This window comes from Diabrotica undecimpunctata, chromosome 8 (genome assembly GCF_040954645.1).
Source record: "Diabrotica undecimpunctata isolate CICGRU chromosome 8, icDiaUnde3, whole genome shotgun sequence".
In the NCBI taxonomy this organism is placed as follows: domain Eukaryota; kingdom Metazoa; phylum Arthropoda; class Insecta; order Coleoptera; family Chrysomelidae; genus Diabrotica; species Diabrotica undecimpunctata.
The window spans coordinates 106,478,411-106,501,416 of NC_092810.1; the positions used below are offsets into that span (position 1 = coordinate 106,478,411).

A 23,006-nucleotide genomic window follows, 5' to 3' on the forward strand; every position below is an offset into this window, starting at 1 on the left:
TGCGAAGTGAAAACATCTTTGAATCAGTCAAAATCTATTTCTACTCAGTTTTTGAAAATGCCAGCAAATTGAACAAATCGTGACCGAAGATAATAATTCGTGATACATAAACATACATCGTTATTTAAAAATTCTTGTACCGGCATATAAGTAGTATTTTGTTTATTTTTATTTTATTACAATTCAATAGATTATCTCTTACCAATTTGTGAATTTTCACTTTGTCTGCTAAACCAATTTTATGGATATTAATAAACACAGACATGTAATATTGGCATAATTACTATAACCTTTTTTGATCTATATCTTTATAAGACAGCACCATAATATGAGCTTTTTATAATTTAAGCAATTAATTTACTTTGCACTGTTTGACCTTAAGATGCTTTGCAAAGTTTAAAAAGCGAAACCGGTCATTTTGGTAGTAAAATTAAATTGATTGTGAGTAAGTCTAATTTTATTTCTTTTACCTATTTGAAATGAACTCACACAAGCAACACATTCATGATTTTAAAAATTCTTCATTGGTCAGTTCTTTCCACTCCGTTATTCTCGATTTTTGTTTTATTTTAGGGCCTAGAAAATTGACATATTCAATTATTTCAGACACTATGTGGTCAATGAATTTGTCCGTCAACAATTGTCTAAAGTAATTAATTAGCTGTTTACCAGGAACAGAAATAAGCATTTTTTCTCGTTTAATAAAGGGAAAGAGTTTCATCGAATCAAAAGTATTCTGCCAAATAACTGTGGCCTGTCCAATAGTACTGTCTAGTAGATGAGCGGTTTCTGTGTTTGTAAAACTTGGCAATGTCACTTGGTCAATCTTGGATTCATCACTTTCACTACCTCCAATCAAATCACTATAATCATCAGAATCGTCTATGTAATCATCAGAAGAATTCTAAATAATAAAGTAATTCTGTTTCGGTCAGAGGCTTTCTTGACAATTTCCCCCTTTAAGGCTTAGACGGACCAACAAAACAATTATTCATATTCACGTCATACGTTGCAGCACTGTAGCAAAAAAATCGCGGAACCAACAAAATTATAGGTAAAAGCAAAAGCCTTAAGTACGTGCCGATACAATATCAACAGTTCAACTGCGGAGCCGGCTGAAATAATTTACTTAAAAGATACTGTTGCTGGTCACGCCTAGTGGCGTGATCGGCACGTGGTACATGGTTGTCAATCACACATAGGGGCGTGATCAGCAGTGAAAGTGTTATTAAATTTAAAATTAGGATTTAAAAAAATTAATTAGTAGTCTGTTTTTAGAATTATCTAGATTGCAGATTTTAAGCTGTAACACTCCAAGCCCTGTTAAATTTAATAAAGGAATAAGTTTGCTTTTGTGTAACATGTAGTTATTTTTCCGATACTTGTTTTAATTTAAAAAAGTCACTTATCACCCATTTTTGTTTCTGTCCCTTAAATTTCTATCCTACTCGAAATTTTAATAAATAAATAATGATAATACTCACAAGGATGAAATACATTTTTATTTGTACCAATTATTACATTTTCCTAATAAATTCACAACTATTAGTGCACAATGCGGCAACATTGTACGTCTTTATCATCAACAGTGTTACAGGAAAGCTTCCAATTCATTTTTTATTACAACCAATTACTCTGTTAATAAATCGTGCAATCGTAGTGACATAAAAGACAAAATCGTCACCGAAACTTTGCCGATAGTCGGTTAGATATTTCGGATGTGTAATTTCAAAACCATTTTGCCTGGAGTTAAATCACCAAACAACATAAGAGGTGCGGGAAAATTACCTGTAAAGCCACTAGATATGGAGGCATTCGGTTGTTAAGGATTTGGCGTAGCAAATCTGAAACAAAAAGGGAGTTAATTTGGATTTGATTAAAGGGATTGGTGAATTGTATAGAGAGAATGATTTTATTCCGATAACGTAAAATGCCATCGAAAAAATTCAGAGTTTTTATATTAGAATACACTAGAACGCAAAGAATAATAAAATTTTTTTATACTTAGTAGGTAGTATAAAAATTTGTTGCATAAATTAAAACTAATGTTTTCGCATTTTTTTTTAATTAAATTAACGTGCATGTGACATCTATGGTCATTAGCACAAGTTACGATTTACATGGTAATATCATATTAATTACAAAATAATGTAGTTAACATTTAACATAAAGAGAAAATAATAAAAACTTATAACATAACATTTATATTTTGTTGAGCAGTTGACTTTTCTCGAGGAATTTGATAACCTTGTTGATTTGGTCTGTGCTGTTTAGGACGTCTTTGATGTTAGTACTGATATCGAGCTGTTGGCGTATTTTGGCATAAAAAGGGCATTCGATAAGTATATGCCTGATTCGGAGAGCCGTATTGCAGTGCTGACATTTTGGTTGTGGAAATGATGTCATCAAGTAGCCATGAGTTAGACGGGTATGTCCTATCCGCAATCTCCGTATGATTGCCATATTTTTTCGAGATAAACTGGCATAGGTAAGAAGGTTCACTGAGGGTTTAATTTCATACAGCGCTGAAGTAACATTATTCCAATGAATCTGCCAGGTGGATAGATTGAGCTTCTTCAGTCTAGCTTTGAGATTGTTGCAAATTTGTATATTCATAATGGTGTCCGTGGATGATGCGGCTTTTTTGGCAAGGCAATCAGCTTTTTCGTTACCACTAATACCAACATGGGATGGTACCCATATCAGAGTGATAGTTGTATTTTGATTTATAAGTAGCTGATATGTGTCATGAATATCTTGGACGATAGGATGGTTGGTGGATATAGCATTAATGGAGTGTATAGAGGAAAGTGAATCACAGCATATGGCTATGTGTGTATTTGGATATTGTTGGGCATATTTGAAAGCATGTGAGATAGCTAGTAGTTCACCAGTGTGGATGCTACACCAAGGAGAAATTTTAGATAGTCCGATAGGTTGTTGTACAGTGGTTACAGAATATCCAACACCACTTTCAGTCTTTGATGCGTCAGTGTAAAGAACTATGTTATATTTATTTTTGTTTATAAGTTGTAGAAAGAGAATTCTTAATGTACTAAAACTAGTATTTTCCTTGTTAAACTTGGTGAGGGAAATATTATGATGTGGAAGTATGTTGGTCCAATAGGGATTATTGGAGAATGATAGAGTTCTGGTTTCAGACAAATTTATATCTTTTAGTAACGGTTGTAGAAGACTAGGAATAGGATTTATAATTAAGTTACATGAAGGGTTGTTGTGGGGATAGTGTGATGATGTAATTAAATGATATACTGGATTGGACGGATTGAAAGAAATTGCAGCAGTATAGGAGAGAAGAAGGTTTTCTCGCCTAAGCCATAGAGGAGGTTCATTATCTTCACAGTAAAGACTTTCTGCCGGACTAGAACGGAATGCTCCAAGACATAGACGAATAGCTGTTTTGTTTACTGTATTTAGTGAATTTAAGATTGATTTGGTGCCAGACATATAGACAAAACATCCATAGTCGAGCTTGGAGCGGATAAGTGATCTGTAAACTTTCAGTAACGTAGTTTCTTCCTATGGCCAGAAACGATTGGCCTAATTTTATTTGTCGAAAGTATTTAAGTAATATCGACTTACCAATATTTACTTGATAAACAATCACATTAAACTAACAAGTTTTTATTAAAAATACTACTAGTAGAAGCCTGATGTTCACTCGTAGGCTTCTGAAATAGGAAACGCAAATTTTTTGAAATGCATCGTTATAGAAATATCTGTCATTAGATTGAAAATAAAGTTAAAAACATTTTTAAAATTGTTTTAAATATTTTACTAATTTGTTTTGTTACATTTAGTAAAAATAATAATAGGTCTGTCGATAAACGTGAAATACGGCGATGCTGTATAACTTTCCATGTTACCACCGAATTGCATATAAATTTGGATTTAGGATCTACTCTTCACTTTTGGTTTTATGCCGTTAAAATCTGTTATTAAATGAAAAAACTGATACGTTTTTCTAGACACTTATGACAAATCAAAAGTTGGAAAAGGGGAAGTATTTTTGAAGTGTGTTGTTCAATCACAAATTAATCCAGTAATTTGTAATTTCACATTACTTCTACCTATGTAGGTAGAACATATAAAACATGTAGATCACTGTCTTCACGCTCTCTAGAGCACACAAAAAGAGAAAACACTTCCACTTTCTCTCAACATCTCAAAGAACACAACCACACGCCCAATATCCCAGAAGACGTTTCACTTATTCACAATATCCCCAAAAAAACTTCCTCAAACTAGACTTATACGAAGACCTTGAAATTCTTAAAGAAAAACAAAAAAGTCCAAATTGTGTGAATCGTCATGTCTCATTCAAGCGAGACTTCCTCTCTCTCCATCACCAACTATTCTCATAACCCACATCCTTAATTTACTCTTCCAACAAAATCCATATTTATTATTAAAGTGTAATTATTAGTAGCTGTCAATAAAACTAAAATTTTTACTCCACGACTTCAACATTTTATTGTATTACCATCGTCAATCGAGAAGAATCGGACAAAGGGACATTAGAAAACAATTCGATCCTAACATTTACATCGAATCTGTCCAGTGTAAAAGATTTTAATTCCTAGCTGAGAGCTTTTGGCTTACAAAGCCATCTTCGGAGCTATGAAGTATCCTACTAGGAAAGGTCATGTAGTAAGCAGAAAATTGCTGGTTCTATTTTTGCTTCTCTGTTTTAAACAATAAAAAACACACAAAGGACTGTACACTGGACTCCACAAAAAACAAAATAAAAAATTTTTGGCTATGGTACGGGTTTCAGAACCCAACAATTTTTACTTGAGTTGAAGCAGCAGATAGAGTGAGCAAAATGGAACGCTAGCCCTTTAAATTATTTTTCAAATGTGACAATTGAGATAATGTTAGAATATATGTTAGAAAATTGAGATTTTTAAAAATTATCGAAAAGTTGTTGAATTGAAAAACATAATAAAAAAAACATGTATTAAAAACTTTCCAAAATTTAGTTTTTTTTTAAATTGCTTTTCATATTAACATAATGAATATTATGTTGAAAATTGATTTAAGGTCAAAGTAGTTTCAATCGACAAGTTATCTCTAACACAAATTATTTAGATATAAAAAAGAAACTAGATGTGATGTTTCCCAGTATGAAACTTGAGTGTGTGAAGTTAAAGGTATATATGCGGGATTCGAGTCGGTAGCAATAATTTTATCCTCTAAGTTTGCTTCTAACAGAAAGCAAGTAGAGATAGCTTCGTCTTTAAAATTCGATTCTACAGGTTTCTGTGGATCTGGGGTTAGACGTTGGAGTCTCAGGAAAAGATGCAATAAATGGGCCTTTGTTCTTTTTAAGACGGAACCACTAGGGTTTCCTTCGAATTCGGAAATAAGATTTTCGACTTCAGAAAAGATAGTTTCGATCTGGCTCGATTCTTCTTCGAAGATAAGGGGATTTTCCGTTAGATCGATAATATGAGTGGCTTTCTGAAGGGCTTACTTTAGAATAGACTTTTTTTTCGGAAAGAGTTCTATTTGACTTTATACCTTTAATTTTCAGTTTCTGATTTACCTTGAGATAAGTGATAACAGAAGACTCCATTTTTTAAAACTCGTTTAGATAAAAAATGGCGCCAAACGTGGTAGCTAAATGGTAAAAAATAGCACCGCAACGCAGTCTTCAAATATAAGAATATTAAAATTTTTATATCTTTTGATTGAAATTGTAAGAATTTTAAGTAAAAATTGGAAATTTTTCTTGTTTCAATTAAGAGCAACTAGTCACATGATTGATTACAAATAATTGTTATAACTTAGTAATGAAATTTAAAAATTTTCAAAAAATAATAGGTATATAAAGAATACAGTTTTAGGATTGTATCAGTTTACTTTCCTTCTTCTAAAATCTCACACAATAATTTAAAAAGACGTTTATATTTGAAATTTAGATTAATTTGTGTGTTTAAGCAACAATGAGGGTTCAGTATCATTTCTTTGGATATCTCAAGGTCTTCTAAAAGGTTGATAATTCTAAAATTTTTCTTTGTGTTGTTATTTAAAATTTTACTGTTCTTGTTAGAAGAAAAGAAATGATTATTAATGATTTTTTTGTGTTATTTAGATGTTCTTTGATTCTTTGAGTCATGGTTGTTATTGTTCTACACACAGGTCATGTTACAATCACCTCAAAACACACTGTGGGATATATATTTTTTGAAAATTAATATCTGACAGACACAGCCCCAAGGTCATGGAGGTGAGAAAAGCAAGAGGATCCCACTCTAGTTATGCCTAGAGTGTGAACAAATGCGTGTGAGGTTACTGGGTGGCACCCAGAGCTGCTGCATAGCGCAAATCCAATAATTCCGAACCCTAAATATGCTGCACTAACGACCACAAAATTCACGAATGCAGACCGCGCTCATTCGATTGTTGAACTGTGGCTAAAACTACAAATCTAGCGAGTGACAACCTCCCTATAATGCCATAATTGCAGCGGTGAATACCCTGCTTATTTAAATCACTATCCAAAACGACACAAATGGCCTAAAAGTCCTACCAAGTTCAGCCCGCATCGACTAAAAAGTCAATACCATTTTTCGATCTAACAACCGAAATCAAAAACATAATAAAACTCAATACCATCGTATTGCTCAACATCTTACCGGAAAAGCGATATTTGTTGACTTTGGCCATACAGTTGTCCTGTCTGGCCAAAATATTAAGGTCGATATGACCTTCCACCTTCCACCTTCCACAGGCTCTTTACGGAATAGACGAAGGCATCCTTCTAAATGGTGAAAGAGTAAACAATGTTAGATATGCCGACGACACCATGGTGATAGCAGATAGTTTAGAGGGACTTCAGAGGCTAATGGACAGAATAAACGAGTACAGTCAACAGTACGGACTAAACATTAATACCCACAAAACCAAACAAATGATTGTCAGCAAGGAGAATATAAATGGGGCTCATCTATACATTAATGGGACGCAGATAGAGCGAGTAAAACAGTATTGCTACCTGGGAACTATTATAAACGAACAGTGGAGCAATGTACAGGAAATAAAGTGCCGCATAGGAAAGGCAAGAACGGTCTTTAACAAAATGAGCGCCATCTTCAAAAGTCACAACATATCCCTGGATACAAAAATGAGACATTTGAGATGCTATGTTTTCTCTGTGTTGTTGTACGGGGCGGAGGCATGGACGCTTACAGACACCACTATTAAAAAACTTGAAGCATTTGAGATGTGGCTTTATAGAAGAATGCTAAGAATATCATGGACAGCAAGGATCACGAACAACGAAGTTCTAGAAAAAATGAAGAAGGAACCAGAGATTGCGTTTACGATCAAACGCATAAAATTGAAATATCTGGGACACGTTATGAGAAATTAGCACCGTTACTCCCTGCTGCAGTCTATATTGCAAGGTAAAGTCAAAGGTAAGCGAGCACCCGGTAGAAGAAGAATATCATGGCTGCGGAATTTAAGAACATGGTTTAAGAAAACCTCAACGGAGCTGTTTCGAGCCGCAGCGAGCAAGGTCATGATTGCCAATATGATTTCCAACATCCGAAACGGATAGGAACCAGAAGAAGAAGAAGAAGACCTTCCACCCCAACCAATAAAGGCAGCCTTTTGTGGATTTCACCCTAAGTGCAGTTAATTGCCAGGGACTCTCCAAGAAAAGAACGTTTATCAAAGATATTCTGCAAAAACACAACATATAAGTTCTAGCCATCACTGACACCCTCTGTAACATGATCCCTACTTTTTCAGGATATACAACCATCCACCGAAACCGATGTCAGATTTTTTGAGGGAACGGTGTCCTGATCAAACATGGCATACCACACGCAAATTACAAGTTCCCTCCAAACTGTCAGTCTCCTGTCATGGACTTCTTGACAATTAATCTACACCCCCAACAACCAAACCCCCACGATAATCTCTTATTACAGTCATCCATGTTGCCAGCTTGGCATCAAACTTTTAGAGTATTTCGCTAGTTTAAACATTAAACAATTCGGTGATTGTGTAGACTCTAGCAATCCGGAAGGCATCCAGTTAACTGAATTCCTTCTCGACCTTCCTATAATAAGAATCACCAATACTAAATACAAATGGGACAGAACCAAAAACAAAGAAATGCGAAAAGGACTCTACAAAAATGATATTAACATAATGAGAAATCTCTATTGGAACCAACAGGCTGTGGTAACGTTTAGAAGGAAATAGCACAGATGCGCAACATATAAGTAGATGGTGTAGTTTGGTGTAACAATAAACATAAAGAAAACAAAAACCATGCTTTTATCAGTAAGAGGGGTAAAGTCATAACAAGAATCCGAATAAAAAATGAAAATATTAAACAAGTGGACAAAATGAAATGGTTAAATATGGGCCGACTGCACTTTTAGAATTAATAGTAGACCTTTTCAATAAATGTATGTGTGGAGACCAGGAAATTCCTAGAGATTGGAATAAATCCTATATAAGCTCCATATAAAAGAGAGGGAATAAAAGAGACTGTTCCAATTATAGAGGTATTAGTGTGACGAGCTCTGTGGGCCGGTTATACGGCAGAATATTAAAGAAGAGGGTTAAAAGACAGACACAAGATATTGAAGAACAAAGCGGCTTTCATACCGGGAGATCCTGCCTTGATAATATATTTATCCTACGACAAATAATTAAAAAGCGTGTCGAAAGAAGTAGAGAGACCCATTTGGTATTTATAGACCTTAAGAAAGCATATGATAGTGTCCCGTTAAAGAAAATGTTTGAGGTCCTCAAAAGGTCCGGATTGGAATCGACGTATATCCGAGCAATATATAAATTGTACGAAAATGCAGTTATTTGTGTAAAAATTGGAACCAGAACCTCAAATGAATTTAAAGTCACTAAAGGCCTAAAGCAAGGATGCTGTTTGTCACCGACACTCTTTAAAATATACGTCCAAGAAGCATTGAGGAATTAGAGAAATAAATGTAGATTTATGGGCATTGAAGTGGGACAAGAAACTCTGTATACATTGTTGTTTGCAGATGATCAGGTGGTGGTTGCAACCGATGAGGAAGATATAAATTATATGAATCGAAAATTATTTGAGGAATATGCCAAATGGGGGCTTACTGTAAACATAAGCAAAACAGCATATTTAAAATTGGAGGAAATACCACAGATCTGAGGCTTGAAAACGCAGTCATAAAAGGCTGCAACCAGTATAAATATCTAGGAAGCATCATATCAGCAGATGGCAGAGTTAAGATAGATGTACAAAACCGAATAACCCAAGGGAAAAAATGCATCCGAATACTGAATTCATTACTGTGGTCTAATAAAATAAAGATGCATACCAAACTTCGCGTATACAGAGCAATTGTAGAACCAATTACCACATATGGTGCCGAATGTTGGACGATGACAAAGAATGAACGAGATAAAGTAGACGTTGTGGAAATGGATTATCTTAGAAGGTCATGTCGAGTATCGAGAATGGAAAGAATCAGGAATGAGGAAATACGAAACCGTGCAGGAATTAGAGATACTCTTTCAGATAGAATACAAGGAAGGCAATTACAATGGTATGGTCACGTGATGAGAATGGAGGAGGAGCGGTGGCCAAAGAAAGCCTTAATGTATGTTCCGCAAGAAAGAAGGAAAAGGGGAAGACCACCAAATTCCTGGAGAAGAGAAATTACAAAAACAATGCAATCTAGAGGCTTAGAAGAGGGAGATTGGAGAGATAGGAAAAGATGGAGGCTGAAATGCGGGAAGCGGCAATCGCCGTAGGACCCCCGTTATATGATGATAATGACAAAATGAAATACTCAGAACTCTGGATTACTAAACATCTAAATTAAAAATCGGAAATTCGATCAAAAATAGAGCAATCAAGAGCAGCCTTTTTGACAATGAGGAGTTTTCTCAACCAAAGACTCAATCTGCAAATGCAATGTCGGATGGTAAAATGTTATATCCAATCTATTCTTCTTTATGGTACTGAAGCTTGGACTATTAATGTTGACTTAATGAGAAAGCTGGAAGCTTTTAAGATGTGGATTTTTAGAAGAATTTTGAAAATATCATGGACCAATCATATTACAAATGATATAGTTTTGCACAAAACGGGAAGAGACAGAAAAGTTTTGACCAACATTAACAATAGAAAGACAGCATATTTGGGGCAAATACTTAGAAATGAGAAGTACTAGTTATTGCAGCTGATAATAAAGGGCAAAATCGAAGAAAAAGGGGTCCTGGTAGACGACAAATATTCTGGATAAAAAACATTCGCGACTGGAGCGGGTTGAACTGAACACACAGCACTTTTAAGAACACCAGCAAATAGAGATAAATTTGCAATCGTTATAGTCAACCTTTATTAGTGAAGTCGGCACTAAAAGAAGAAGAAGCGTTTTTGTGTAAGAGGACGGAAGTTAATTTTAGCCAATCTAAAGGTATTTTTCCAGTACTATTGATAGTGTGGAACAAATCTGTTAAAAGGTTTAATCTCAAACTATCTTCATGTACCAAGAGCTTTAGAGCATGTACAGCTGCGGTCATTGAATAGTTTATACCCTCGCATATCTAGTAGCTGAGTTTTTAAAATTTTTACCTGGCTAAAACGCACATCCGCAGTTAAAGTGACTTTATCAGTGGCGGACCCGGACAGAATAGGTAAATATTAATATTAAAAAACCAAAATAAAATAAATCTACTTTACAAAAAGTAACAAAATGGATATTGTAGAAACAATTTTTTGCTAGTTCGGCAGTTGCTCTTGTTTGTTGCACGTGATTCAAATGCGTTCTAGGTGTTTTGGACGCGTTTAATAGCTTTTTATTTTATTTTTCAATACGCCTGAAATTTTTGACACTTTGATATTTAGCAAATCCATACGACACTACTATTGTACAGTATTACAATGTAAAAATTAAGATTTAAACTATTTATAATAATAGTGACCGTAGCTGTACCTCATCAGCATAATTATTAATAGTTATTTATTGTACAAGACGATAAAATTGTACTTTATCTTCGAGAGCGTTTTTTAGCGCTAATTACGCTCGAGAAGATAATGCGATTTTATCGTCGTGTGCAACACAACATTTTTTTCTATAGCAAGACTTCAAGTTCAGGTGAAAAATAGAATTTCAAAGAAAATTGTAATTTTTAGCACAAAAATCGCAATTGTGTTGCTCCGTTGCTAGGGATATGAATTACTCTGTCAAGAAATGTCAAACAAATGTTACGTTTTGGTTTTTGCGGAGAATATTGTTGCGTTTTGTGTACAAAGTGAATAAATACGAAATGGACGGAAAAGAATTGACACAAGAAAAGGAAAATCTGCCATCAGATGTAGAAAATGCAGCGTTGGAAGCAGAAAGTTCATTGTTGCCACAAAAATCTAGGATGATGTATGAGAAAGAATACCAGTCTTTTAAAAAGTGGAAAAGCGTTAAGAATATCAATGGCGTAAGTAAAAAAATACTTCTGGCGTATTTTTCTGAAAGTCGAAGAAAGCGATGCCGTCGTCATTATGGTCGTATTATTCGATGCTAAAGCGTACGTTGTTGGTGAAACTGTGACAATGAAAATTGTGACATTTCTAAATGCAGCAAGTTAACAACCTTACTAGAAAACCTGAGTGGAGGTCTAAAATCCTGGAGTCAGATGACATTATTAAATTTCTGACAGAAGCTCCTGATGACCTCTATTTGTTGATGAAGGTTATTGCTTTTTTTGGTGTGCATGGAGCAACTAGATCTGATGAATTATTGTACAAGTTAGAAGTGTTTAACGTGGACGACAGAAAATCGGTGATAATCGTTTCATTATCTGATACTAAAACCAAGCAGGAAAGGTCGTTTTGTATTACTGACAAGAAAAATAGACTGAGTTTCTTGGAAATTATGAGAAAGTATATTGCCGTGCGCCCCAAAAGCGTACCTCACAGTAAGTTTTTTGTAAATTACCGACAGCAAGAGTGCTCTACTCAACCGGTGGGGTTAACACTATATATAATATCCCCAAGAAGATTGCAGATTTTTTGAAACTTGCAAATTCAGAAATGTACAGAGGGCATTGTTTCCGTCGTTCTTCAGCTACTATGTTCGCAAATTTTGGAGCTGATCTACTAAAAGTTAAACGTTTAGGGGGATGGAAATCGTCATCTGTTGCTGAATCGTACATTGAAGAGTCAATAAGCAATAAGATGTAGTAGTAAGCTGTATCTAAGTGTATACTTGGCGGACCAGAAAATCAATCCAGTACCTCGAATCAAGTGTTTAAGCAAACGAGTACAAGTTGTGATGCTCCAAAAATAGATATTTCTAATAATGTTAATTGTAAAATTTCAGTGTTTGAATTTGTAAATTTTATTAAATAAAAAAAAGTTAAAACATTTTATCTACTCTTGCTGTTAAAGTGTCACTTTATCTACCCTTGCGGTTAAAGCGATACCTTATCTACTCAAAACAGTTGTTATAGCAACACTTTATCATTAGCTATGAAAAAAAAGTTATTAAATTTTTTTTAACTAAATATTAATTATACTTTTGACAATATCAAAAATCTGACAATTAAATTACACCGATTGTAAAACGTAGGTATATAGACAATAAATAGTCATTGAAAAAAGGTAATTCACAAAATAATATTGTCAAATTTACTGTAGATTGCGTGCATACAATTTATATTCGTATATACAATTTTAAGCTCACTCCGTCCTTAAAAAAACATCTTTTAATATATCAGCAACAAATTTATTTTGTTGTAATTGAAAAATGCCTAAAATTGGATTTGGATGTGACCCATATTTTCAGGAATTCCTACTTTCAGGAATACATTTAATAAAATCTCTCGCTCATACATTTTCGAGAAAGGGACAATTTCCTTTCATGAGAAAGCTGGAACAGTATTTTATATCAATTTTCGCCGACTTAAGAGACGTTCACTTTCTAAGAGTTGTTTATTATTAAATGATGTGCTGAATTTCATTTTTATGGGAAACCGACGTTAGTAGGAAACTTTTATTATTTCTCATGAAAATTGAGCTCAAATTAATAATGAAAACTAGTGATTTTACGATACAGAACAGAAAAAATAAATGAACTCTTATCAACATGGATTTTCAAATAAATCAATTTTTACTGGTAATAAAATTTTACGTTTTCTTAATACATACTTATTCATTTTTATGGTAGTTTATTTTTAACGTTCTCTTGTAGGTACCTATTTAGAACTCGTAAAAAGTATTGAGAACAGATTTCTACGTTTAAGTAAGTGAGTGTAAAAACTTATATATAAATTGTGTATATATTGTAGAAGAAGAAAGTGTCACTATAGGAAGGTTTGAATCTTCACAAGAATTAACCCATATCTGCTCTCTAGGTGCTTTGTAGAGGGCTTCGACCAGCCAAACCATCTAAATTTCCTCTGCTTATCTGTCCTAATTTGATGAGTTATTTCTGATAATAAAACACTGACAATAACTGTCCAGTGTCCGTTTTATAATTTAAAGTGTTTTTATTTTTGTTAATGTAATACATCTCAAGAAATAATCTACTTTTGTAGTTATCAGTATGTGCCAAAATGTGAGCTTTGTTATAGTCTAGCATATGACCAGTATTTTCATAGTGCTCAACCACTGCGCAAGTATTTTTCCCAAGCGGCAATCACTTTTATGTTGTGTGATGTGTTGTTTTAGCCATTGTGATGTTTGACCAATGTAGCTATTTTGACATCCTAAACACGGTATTTCATAAACGACATTACTTTTATATAAGGTTGGTACTGGGTCTTTGATTTTTGAAAATAGTTGTTTGCTGTTCATGGTATTATATTTAGCTATACTAATATGTAAGTAACATATATTGTAATATATTAAACAAAATTTATAAATATTAAAAATAGCCAACATTCATCTTAATAACAACTCACCTTAATAATTCATCAAAGAAATATCATTCTTCTAACGTTTCTTTTATTATTATTTTTATTTTTACATTTGAAATAATTTTATTTTTTTATCGTATAGCTGTAACGAACGTACTTAAGACAATTTAATCTTGACATTTAATATTTCAAATACTTCAATGTCAGTTCTTATTTGCGAAATCTTTTAATTTCTGTGTGTTTTAAAATGTATTTGTACGCCATTTTTTGTAATGTTTAGATTGTTTTAGTTTTTTCCTGAGGAAGCTATTAAATAAATAGCGAAATATTGAGTATCATAGAAAAAAGAAAGATTTTCATTACAGACCACTTTACCCGATAATTCGAACATATTTATAAATTATTTTTTGGTCGAAATTCAGAAATACGTATATACGGTTGCCTTCCATCTTATACACATATTTTATTATATATTTTCTATTTTGTTCCGAGCTATGCCGATATCTTTTACCTTTATTTTACTATTAACTTGCATTAACCTTTTTCTTATATATATATATATATATATATATATATATATATATATATATATATATATATATATATATATATATATATATAACTCTACTTTATATATTCTTTTAAGCTTGTTCTCGGCGGTATTTTAGTTTTTTTTAATTTGAAGGACATCTCTTTCCCATTTGTTTTTTATTTGCAAGCGCTTTTTGGAAAAATTTAGCTCATTCATATATATCTTTAACAATATTTACTTATTCCCATTAAAAAAAAACCAAACTTCTTAACGAGTAACAACAAAAAATAACTATATCAACTTTATTCTACGGTCTCACCTGATGGAAATCCAGTCGGTTGTAAAAATCCCATTAGAGTGGAGAACGCTCCGAATATCAAGTACTCTTCATCCAGTTTTAATTCTTGAATGCGCATATCGTCTCCTTTGGGGATTTCAAGGAACGGCATTCCTGAATTTCGAGTAGAGGACGTCGTGATATTTTTATGTTTGATTTTCCCGTCGTCGGCTTGCGGATTTTTTATTTTTGTAACTGTTGATTCTGCCAATTTTAGAGGTGTCGAAATTGAGAGACTGAAATAAAATAAATGTATTTTTTAAAAGAACATTTGCATATTATTGATAATAACTATTTGAAAAGTAATTTGACAAAAGTACTAGATAGGTTAAAGATATAATGAAAATAATACGAAAATAAAATAAACGTTAAAACTCAATATTGTTATTGTGATTTAACTAATATACATGGTGGTCCTTAAGTAATTGTATAAACAGAAACAGTAGATTCTGTACTTTAAAATATTACGACTTAAGCCAAGTTGCTTTAATAAAATGTTGATATTACAAAAGATACAGGGTGTTAAAGTGGAAATTTAACATTTTATTTTTCGCTATAACTTTTACGTTCGTAAATATTTTGGAGACAAATTTAAAATTGGATGCTTTTGAGTAAGATAAATTATAATTAAATACATACTTTACTGTAGCTGATAGAGGGTGCCACATATGCCACATGTGTTGCATAAATTTGCGCTTAACTTTTTTGCTCCTTAAGTTATCTATATCTGTGTTAAAAAATATTAAAGATACATTATTTTTACAAAGAAAAGGTATACTTGTTATAAACCTCAAAATTAAACCATTTTTCAGAAAATCGCATTTTATAAGTCAGCTGCATAATAATTCTTAGTTGTGATATTTGTGCTGTAAAGCGCTGAATACCTGTAGATAAGCATAACTCATAGTTTATTGTTATTAAAACAACTTAAAGATGACAATTTAATATCACAACATGCTTTGTTATGGCTGCTAAATATCTTACTGGAGAAAATATTCTTCATCTTCTTCTTTAGTTGCCGTGTCCGTGTTCAGACGTTGGCCATCATCATGTTTACAATTTTCCTTTTCTATCGCTTCTTAAGTTTCTATACTAGCGTTTTATGACTTTTTCTTTATTGAAAAATGCTGAGAACTCAAAATATGTGATTTATGCAAGATGGTACACTACCACATTCTAGAGAGGGCAGTGAGAGTATACTTAAATATAACTTTTCTGAACGTTGTAGTGGTCGTGGTAGTCATATTGCTTGGCAGTGTGGTGAGATATTGATATAATTATTTAATTCATTAAAAATCCCAAAAGAATACTTATTATTCAATGTGTAAATTGTTTGCCCATTTGTATTAGGACAATTAGAATCTAGAGCATAGGTATTGAATAACACATATGTGTCTTGCTTCATAATACTTTTGCTACAAATCTAACCTTAAAGACTCAGCATTTTTACAAAAACCTCATCGTTGGCCTAATAGCCGATATTATTATAAATATAGTAAACACACAGGCAATTTAGTTCAACATAATATTAGTTAGTTAGTAAATCACTAGCGGACCAACTCGACAGTTTTTTAAATGAAATTTTTATTTTGCGAGAAAAATTAAGTAAACATATTTTTATCAATAACTTAAAAACTATAATTTTACTAATAAAAACGAAACCGGAAGTCGACCTCAAAACCGGAATGCAATTTTCAGTTCATCAAATGTCGACATGGATATCATTTAGCAGTTAATTTTGCATGCTGATCACGAATCCGGTGTCAGATTTGCTCTATCTTGACGTTTTATGCGCGTTTTGGGTCACTTCCGGTGTCGGATCGCAACCGGAAGTACATATTTAGATTCGTCTCGACGAGACCTTTCGATCCATATATACATTGTGGGGTCTAAAACTTAAAGTAAATTTTAACTTCCGGTCATCTCAAAACCGGAAGTGAATTTTTGTACCAAAAGTATATCTTGACAATCTCATACGTAATACTAATAATATTCCGAAAAAATATTTTAATTATCTAATATGGTTTTTGAGTAAAGTGGTGGACAAGAAAAGGGCTTAGCGTTTTAGTATATAAGATAATAGTCCATTTGTTCGAGATGTAATTATGGTTACTCGTAAGCTGTAACGTAATCATATAAATAAGTAATGTCATCGATAGGTTATTCCGTGTGCATCCAAGTAACCAATGAACTAGATACATCACATTTTAATACATTATTTAACCTCTGCGATAAATAAGATGTAGTTTAATAATACACCATAAGATTTGGATATGTATCCAAAAGAATATATTTATCCATCATACATTATAGCCACCCGGTAGCCCAGAATTTACTCCGTTTGATTTTGGTCTATGGGGCGCATTAAGACAACGTCTCTATAAGAATCCCATTAATATTCGCAACCAACTGTGGGAAGAAATTATTACTGCAGCAGTTTCTTTAGAACCAATGATGCTATTTAATATGAGACGATCTTTTATGGAATATATTGACAAATGAATTAAAGAAAATGGTGGACATATCGAACACTTACTTTGACAAAAACTTATTTCATTTAGTTTAAGTATTTCTTAATTTGGTTTGTAAACAAAATATTTTGATTATGGCTTTAATTGAACATAAAACGTAAAATGTTTGATGTAAGATCCTATTATTCTGTAATTTTGTTAAATCCTATTATCAACTATCCTGCTGATATATTTATTTTATTTAACATTTCGTTAACTATTAACTTTAGTTAAAGGTATTTATACCGTCACAAACTTTGTGCCATTTTCGGACCGATGTCTTCTTATTCAACTATCCGGAAAGCCAGTAAATATTAACATCATTCAAACTTATGCCCCTACGGCCGATAAACCCATAGAAGAGCTAGAAGCGTGGTATGCTGACGTAGAAAAACTTATAAAGATGACCAAAAAACAAGACCTAACATTTATCTTAGGTGACTTTAATGCTAAGTTAGGTAGAGGAAAAGTTTCTGGATTGATCGGAGACTTCGGACTTGGAGCAAGGAACGACAGGGGAGAGAGAATGACCGAATTCTGCCAACAACACAACATGGTAGCGACAAATACATGGTTTAAATTACACCCTCGCAGATTGTACACTTGAGATAGACACAAAAGATATCACAATGAAATCATCAGTGCAAAAACATATCCTGTAACTGACATCAATTCCGATCATAATCCTGTTGCAAAAGTTCGCGCAAGATGGAACCTAATAAAGAAACAAAAACCTCAACACCAACTATTAGACATCCAATTATTGAAAAACGACACCATACATCAGATAGTAAATAAAGAATTAAAAAAAAATTTAGGAAATATCGACCACAATATAATTAGCGAGTACGATGACATAAACGTTCTGTGGAAAACTACTAAAGAACAAATGAACAATGTATTGGAAAAACATCTAAAAGTAACACCTAGAAATAACAAACAGGAATGGATGACAGAAGAGATTTTACAATTAATGAACAAACGAAGAGAATATAAAGGAAAAAATGACAAGGACGGAGAATACAAAAGACTAAATAGAATAATTCGAAAAAAAAAATAACCGAAGAAAAAGAGACCAACTCGACCTGTGAGCAATTTGGTATGAAAATAAACATTAAAAAAACCAAAGTGATGTCAATCCGAAAAAACCAAAACATACCTCAACCTTGCACAATAAATGGGCACATTTTAGAACAGGTCAATAGATTTAAGTACCTGGGATGTTGGATCGATAGCAGCCTAAATCCTGATCTAGAAATAAGATCGAGAATAGAACAGGCCAGAAAATCTTTCGAAAAAATAAAAAAACTGCTTTGTGATTCTCGAATAAAACTCGAAATTCGACTACGTTTCGACTGGTCGACTCTTCTATATGCAGTTGAAACGTGGACCCTTAAAACATCAACCGTAAATAAATTGGAGGCCTTTGAAATGTGGATCTACCGGAGAATACTCAAAATTTCATGGACATCGCATACCTCAAACGAAGAAGTGCTGCATAGAATAGGCAAGGAAAGAGAATTTTTTAACACAGTAAAAGTTAGAAAAACATCATACCTAGGCCACATACTGAGAAATAATAAGTACCAATATGCCCAACTTATAGTGAAAGGAAAAATCGAGGGAAAGAGAGGCCTAGGAAGGAAAAGGCTATCGTGGCTCAGAAACATCCGACAATGGACAGGGCTAAATTTTGAACAGCTAATAAGAACAGCTGAAGATAGAGAAGAGTTTAAAATTGTAGTAGCCAACCTCCATTGAGGAGAGGGCACTTTAAGAAAAAAAAGCTATTTTATACCAAAATTTAGAAGAAATAACGTTTTTGTCTTATTATTTCTTGGTTGCCTGGGGTAATTGCCTTAAATCAGAATTATTTAGCTGATTTATAAAATGCGATTATCTCGAAAACTGTTAAGTTTTGAAGTTATTAACAGGTATACCTTTTTTTGTTAAAATAATGCATCTTTAATATTTTTTGTTACAAATACAGGTAACATAAAGAGCAAAAAAGTGCAAATTTATGCCACATATGTGGCATATGTGGAGACCTCTGTTAGCTACATTAAAGTGTACAACAAATTATAATTTCTCATATTTAAAAGCACCCAGTTGTAAATTTTTATACATGAATGTTTACAAACATCAAAGTTATAGCGAAAAATAAAATTTTAAATTTGCACTTTAACACCCTGTATCTTTCCTAATATCAACATATTATTAACGCAATTTGGCTTAAATCGTAATATTTTAAAGTGTAGAATCTTCTATTTCTTTTTGTACAATCACTTAAGGACTACCCTGTATAATGGCTTTTAACACGGAAGTACTTTTGTTATTTAAATTAGATATATGATTTATATGCCTTTTTTATTTCTCTTGAAAGAAACAAAAAAAAAAAACTATAAGTAGTTTTCATTCCCAAATATATAAAAATTAAGATGATGCAGTTGTATAATATTTATGAGTTGATTGAAAATAATTTTTAATACAAATTACATAAAAAAGTTGAATTCTAACATTCAATTTCTTGGTAATACAGAGTCAGAGAACGACGGAGCTGAAACTATTAAACTACAAGCCCATGAGAGATTTTTAATTTGTCTTTTGACCCAGCATGAATCACATATAAAACAATACTGCAATACGTAATAACAGCGCTGGGCATTCATGTTCCGACTTGCGGTCCCACTTAGTAGGACTACTAGTTGGATATTCGTCTCCACTCATGCTCCGACTTGCTATCCAACTAGCGGTCCAACTTTAGTTCTAGTTTGTTTTCACGACGGTGTACATCGCTAACCCAAAAAATGTATCAAGTAAATACTACGCAAAATATAATTAGGAGGAGAAAAATGGCAGCATTGTGCTTGTTATCCTTATCATTTGAAAAAAGAAGAAAAAATGTTGGATGAAGAAATTATTTGTCGATCGTGAGAACTATTGTGACACAAAATTGCTCAATGTCATTGAAGAGGATGATTACAAGAACTACCTCAGAATGGACAACTTCACTTTTTCGCTGTTGCTGGAAAAAATGGTCTACTCATTTCCAAAAAAGATACCGTCATGCGTGAATGTATCAGTACTGAACAACTCCTTGTAGCAACCTTACGCTTTCTGGCCACTGGAAAGACATTTAAGGATCTGAAGTTCAGCTGTAAAATATCTCCACAACTATTAGGAAAGGTGATACCAGAAACTATAGAGGCTATAATAATTTTTCGTGCAATTGAAAGTTATTTTCTATTATTTATTTGCGAATTAGGGAATTTTGCTCAGCGATGTCGGACAGACAGCACCAATTGAGATTTTGTTTGAAGCTGATTTTGTAAGCAATTTCTATACAGGGAGGAAATATCAGTTACAAAGTAATCTTGTGGTAAATTTACTATTTTAGTGGGAAATAAGCCTCAATATGAGTTCGAAATTAAATGTATTTGACGCTTGTTCTTCCACTTCGAAAATTATTATCAAAATATTCCGAAGTTGAAGTCGAAACGTCAATAAAATTTAATTTCTAACCAATATTCAGGTGTTTTTCCAATTAAAATAGTAAATTTGCATAAGATGCCTTAAGAAAATAACTTCAGAACAATATAAAGAAACAGTTATTTCTAATTTCAGTACAACTATGATTTAATTTTCGTTGTTTGTTGATAATTCTTCTGTAGCCAATCCGGAGTGTGGAAATTGTACCTGTGTGGGAGTGTAACATGGTTATGTTCAACGTTTAAGGTCGATTCATACACATCAGTCCCGTCACAGTCCCGGCACCGAACCGGTCCCGTCTGGTCACAGAACTATTCGTTCGTCTATTCGCACACACCCGAAATGCATCAGTCTTCGGCGACCAATCTGTTGAAAAGATGGAAAGTTTCTCGGATGAAGAATGAATAAATATTATTATTATTTCCTGCCAAATATTATTTTTAAAATTAATGTCCATGTATTTTGCATGCAACAAATCGTATAAAACATTATATTTTCTCACACATTCTATTCGTGAATAATTTTATTTTGTTCACTTGTACCGCCCGTCATGTTCCCGGCAAAACCAAAAAATTCGTCGCTGAGATTATAAAATCGGCCGGGCGATAGACGTGTCGAAACCTGATTGCTGGAAAGCTGTTCGTCAACTGATGAATGTGAATGCCGGCGGCATATTTATTTCTAATAAAGAATATTTTGTATGACGGATTGTTCGGTTCGGCGCCGGGACTGTGACGAGACGTGACTGATGTGTTTGAATCGACCTTTAGACGTTAATTACCCAATACGAAGAATTTAACATAGTTGCCTACAAATATTTTTACACTTCTTTCAAATTAATTTATTTAAAGATCAATTTGTCTACAATACTTATTATAATGACAATTATACTTTCAAAATACAGCTGTTCTTAAACTGTCAATTTCTTGTGTTTATTTACATTTACTGATATTTCACACCTATGATTTCGATCATTCTAGATTTCTTTCTCGTCAAGGGACTTTTTCTATATGGAATAAATCTCACGGAAGTTTATTTTCTTTTTTATTATGTGCATTAAAAAAAAAAGAAATTTAATAGCAGCTACGTTTTCGAAATGAATATTTATGAGTTTTATAAAACGTTTGTTTTTCTTTTAATAAAAATGTAAAATGAAGCTTACAATTTTCCTTCTGGCAAAGTACTTCTGGAATATTTAATAAATTTCTACAATAAAGTCTTTTTGTATCTTTTGATTTTGCTATGTGCCCATTTTCCCGAATTTCTTTCTTTATTAAGCGAAAGATTTCATCTAGGATTCGTTCAAGTGAAAATGTCACATTCAGTTCAATGTTAAAATTCCAGTCATAACTGAAAACGTTGGTGATATTTTTAGAACGGTCGTAATTGATTTGTCGTGAGTTTCTAAAATCGGTTTTAATAAAAATCTGATATATAACATATATATATATATATATATATATATATATATATATATATATATATATATATATATATATATATATATATATATATATATATATATATATATTGAAATGATATGAATATAGGAGAAAGAAAAATGGTGTTTAAAAAATTAATTTATAAGTTATATACTAGATAATATTAGATATTAAAAGTATTTGGTTATTTTAATAAGTTGTATACAAGAGAATTATATAAAAATTATTTATATGAGGGTATTCTTAAGAAATTAGCATATAATAAGTGTAATAAAGTTTTATTTTAATAATTATAATATTGTAAATATATTTAAGTGAGCCATGTGCATAGGCAACCAACTATACATTTAAGTGACAGAGAGATATACATACTCTGAAAGTGACATTTTAAATGATAATTAGGAATCTAAAGTGGGGTTATAATAATATGTTAGTTTAAAATGTTTAATTTATATATAGTTACTGATTTAAGTGTATATTCTGATTTGAAAAGCCTAAATGTCAACAAAATTCTCGATAGAAAAGAAAGGAATTCTCTAGAATACAGAATTTAACCTTTGTTTACGGTAGAAAGTTCTCGAATATGGTTATGTCTATGGACATAATCGAACTTATACTGTTTCGAGAACATTCATATTGAGGAAATGGAACAATTCTAATAGGATTTCTTGCCAGATAATTCTGGAACATGGAAAAAGATATAAATACCCGGTGATTTGGATTCAGAGTGCAGTGACAGTTACAGTTACTATGAGGCCAGTCAGTTAGTAAGAAAGTTAGTTAGAAGATAG

General features: G+C 32.6%; 1 protein-coding gene across 1 annotated transcript in view; it reads right to left on the reverse strand.

Moving 5' to 3' along the window:
• prom (prominin) overlaps positions 1-23,006 on the reverse strand; it is a 614,595-nt gene that overhangs the window by 499,815 nt on the left and 91,774 nt on the right. Inside the window, exons 3-4 of the mRNA XM_072540698.1 lie at positions 14,757-15,010; positions 1,789-1,844 (exon numbers count right to left, since the gene is read on the reverse strand). Of these exons, the coding sequence (XP_072396799.1) occupies positions 1,789-1,844; positions 14,757-15,010 (310 nt within the window). The remainder of the gene's footprint in view (positions 1-1,788; positions 1,845-14,756; positions 15,011-23,006) is intronic.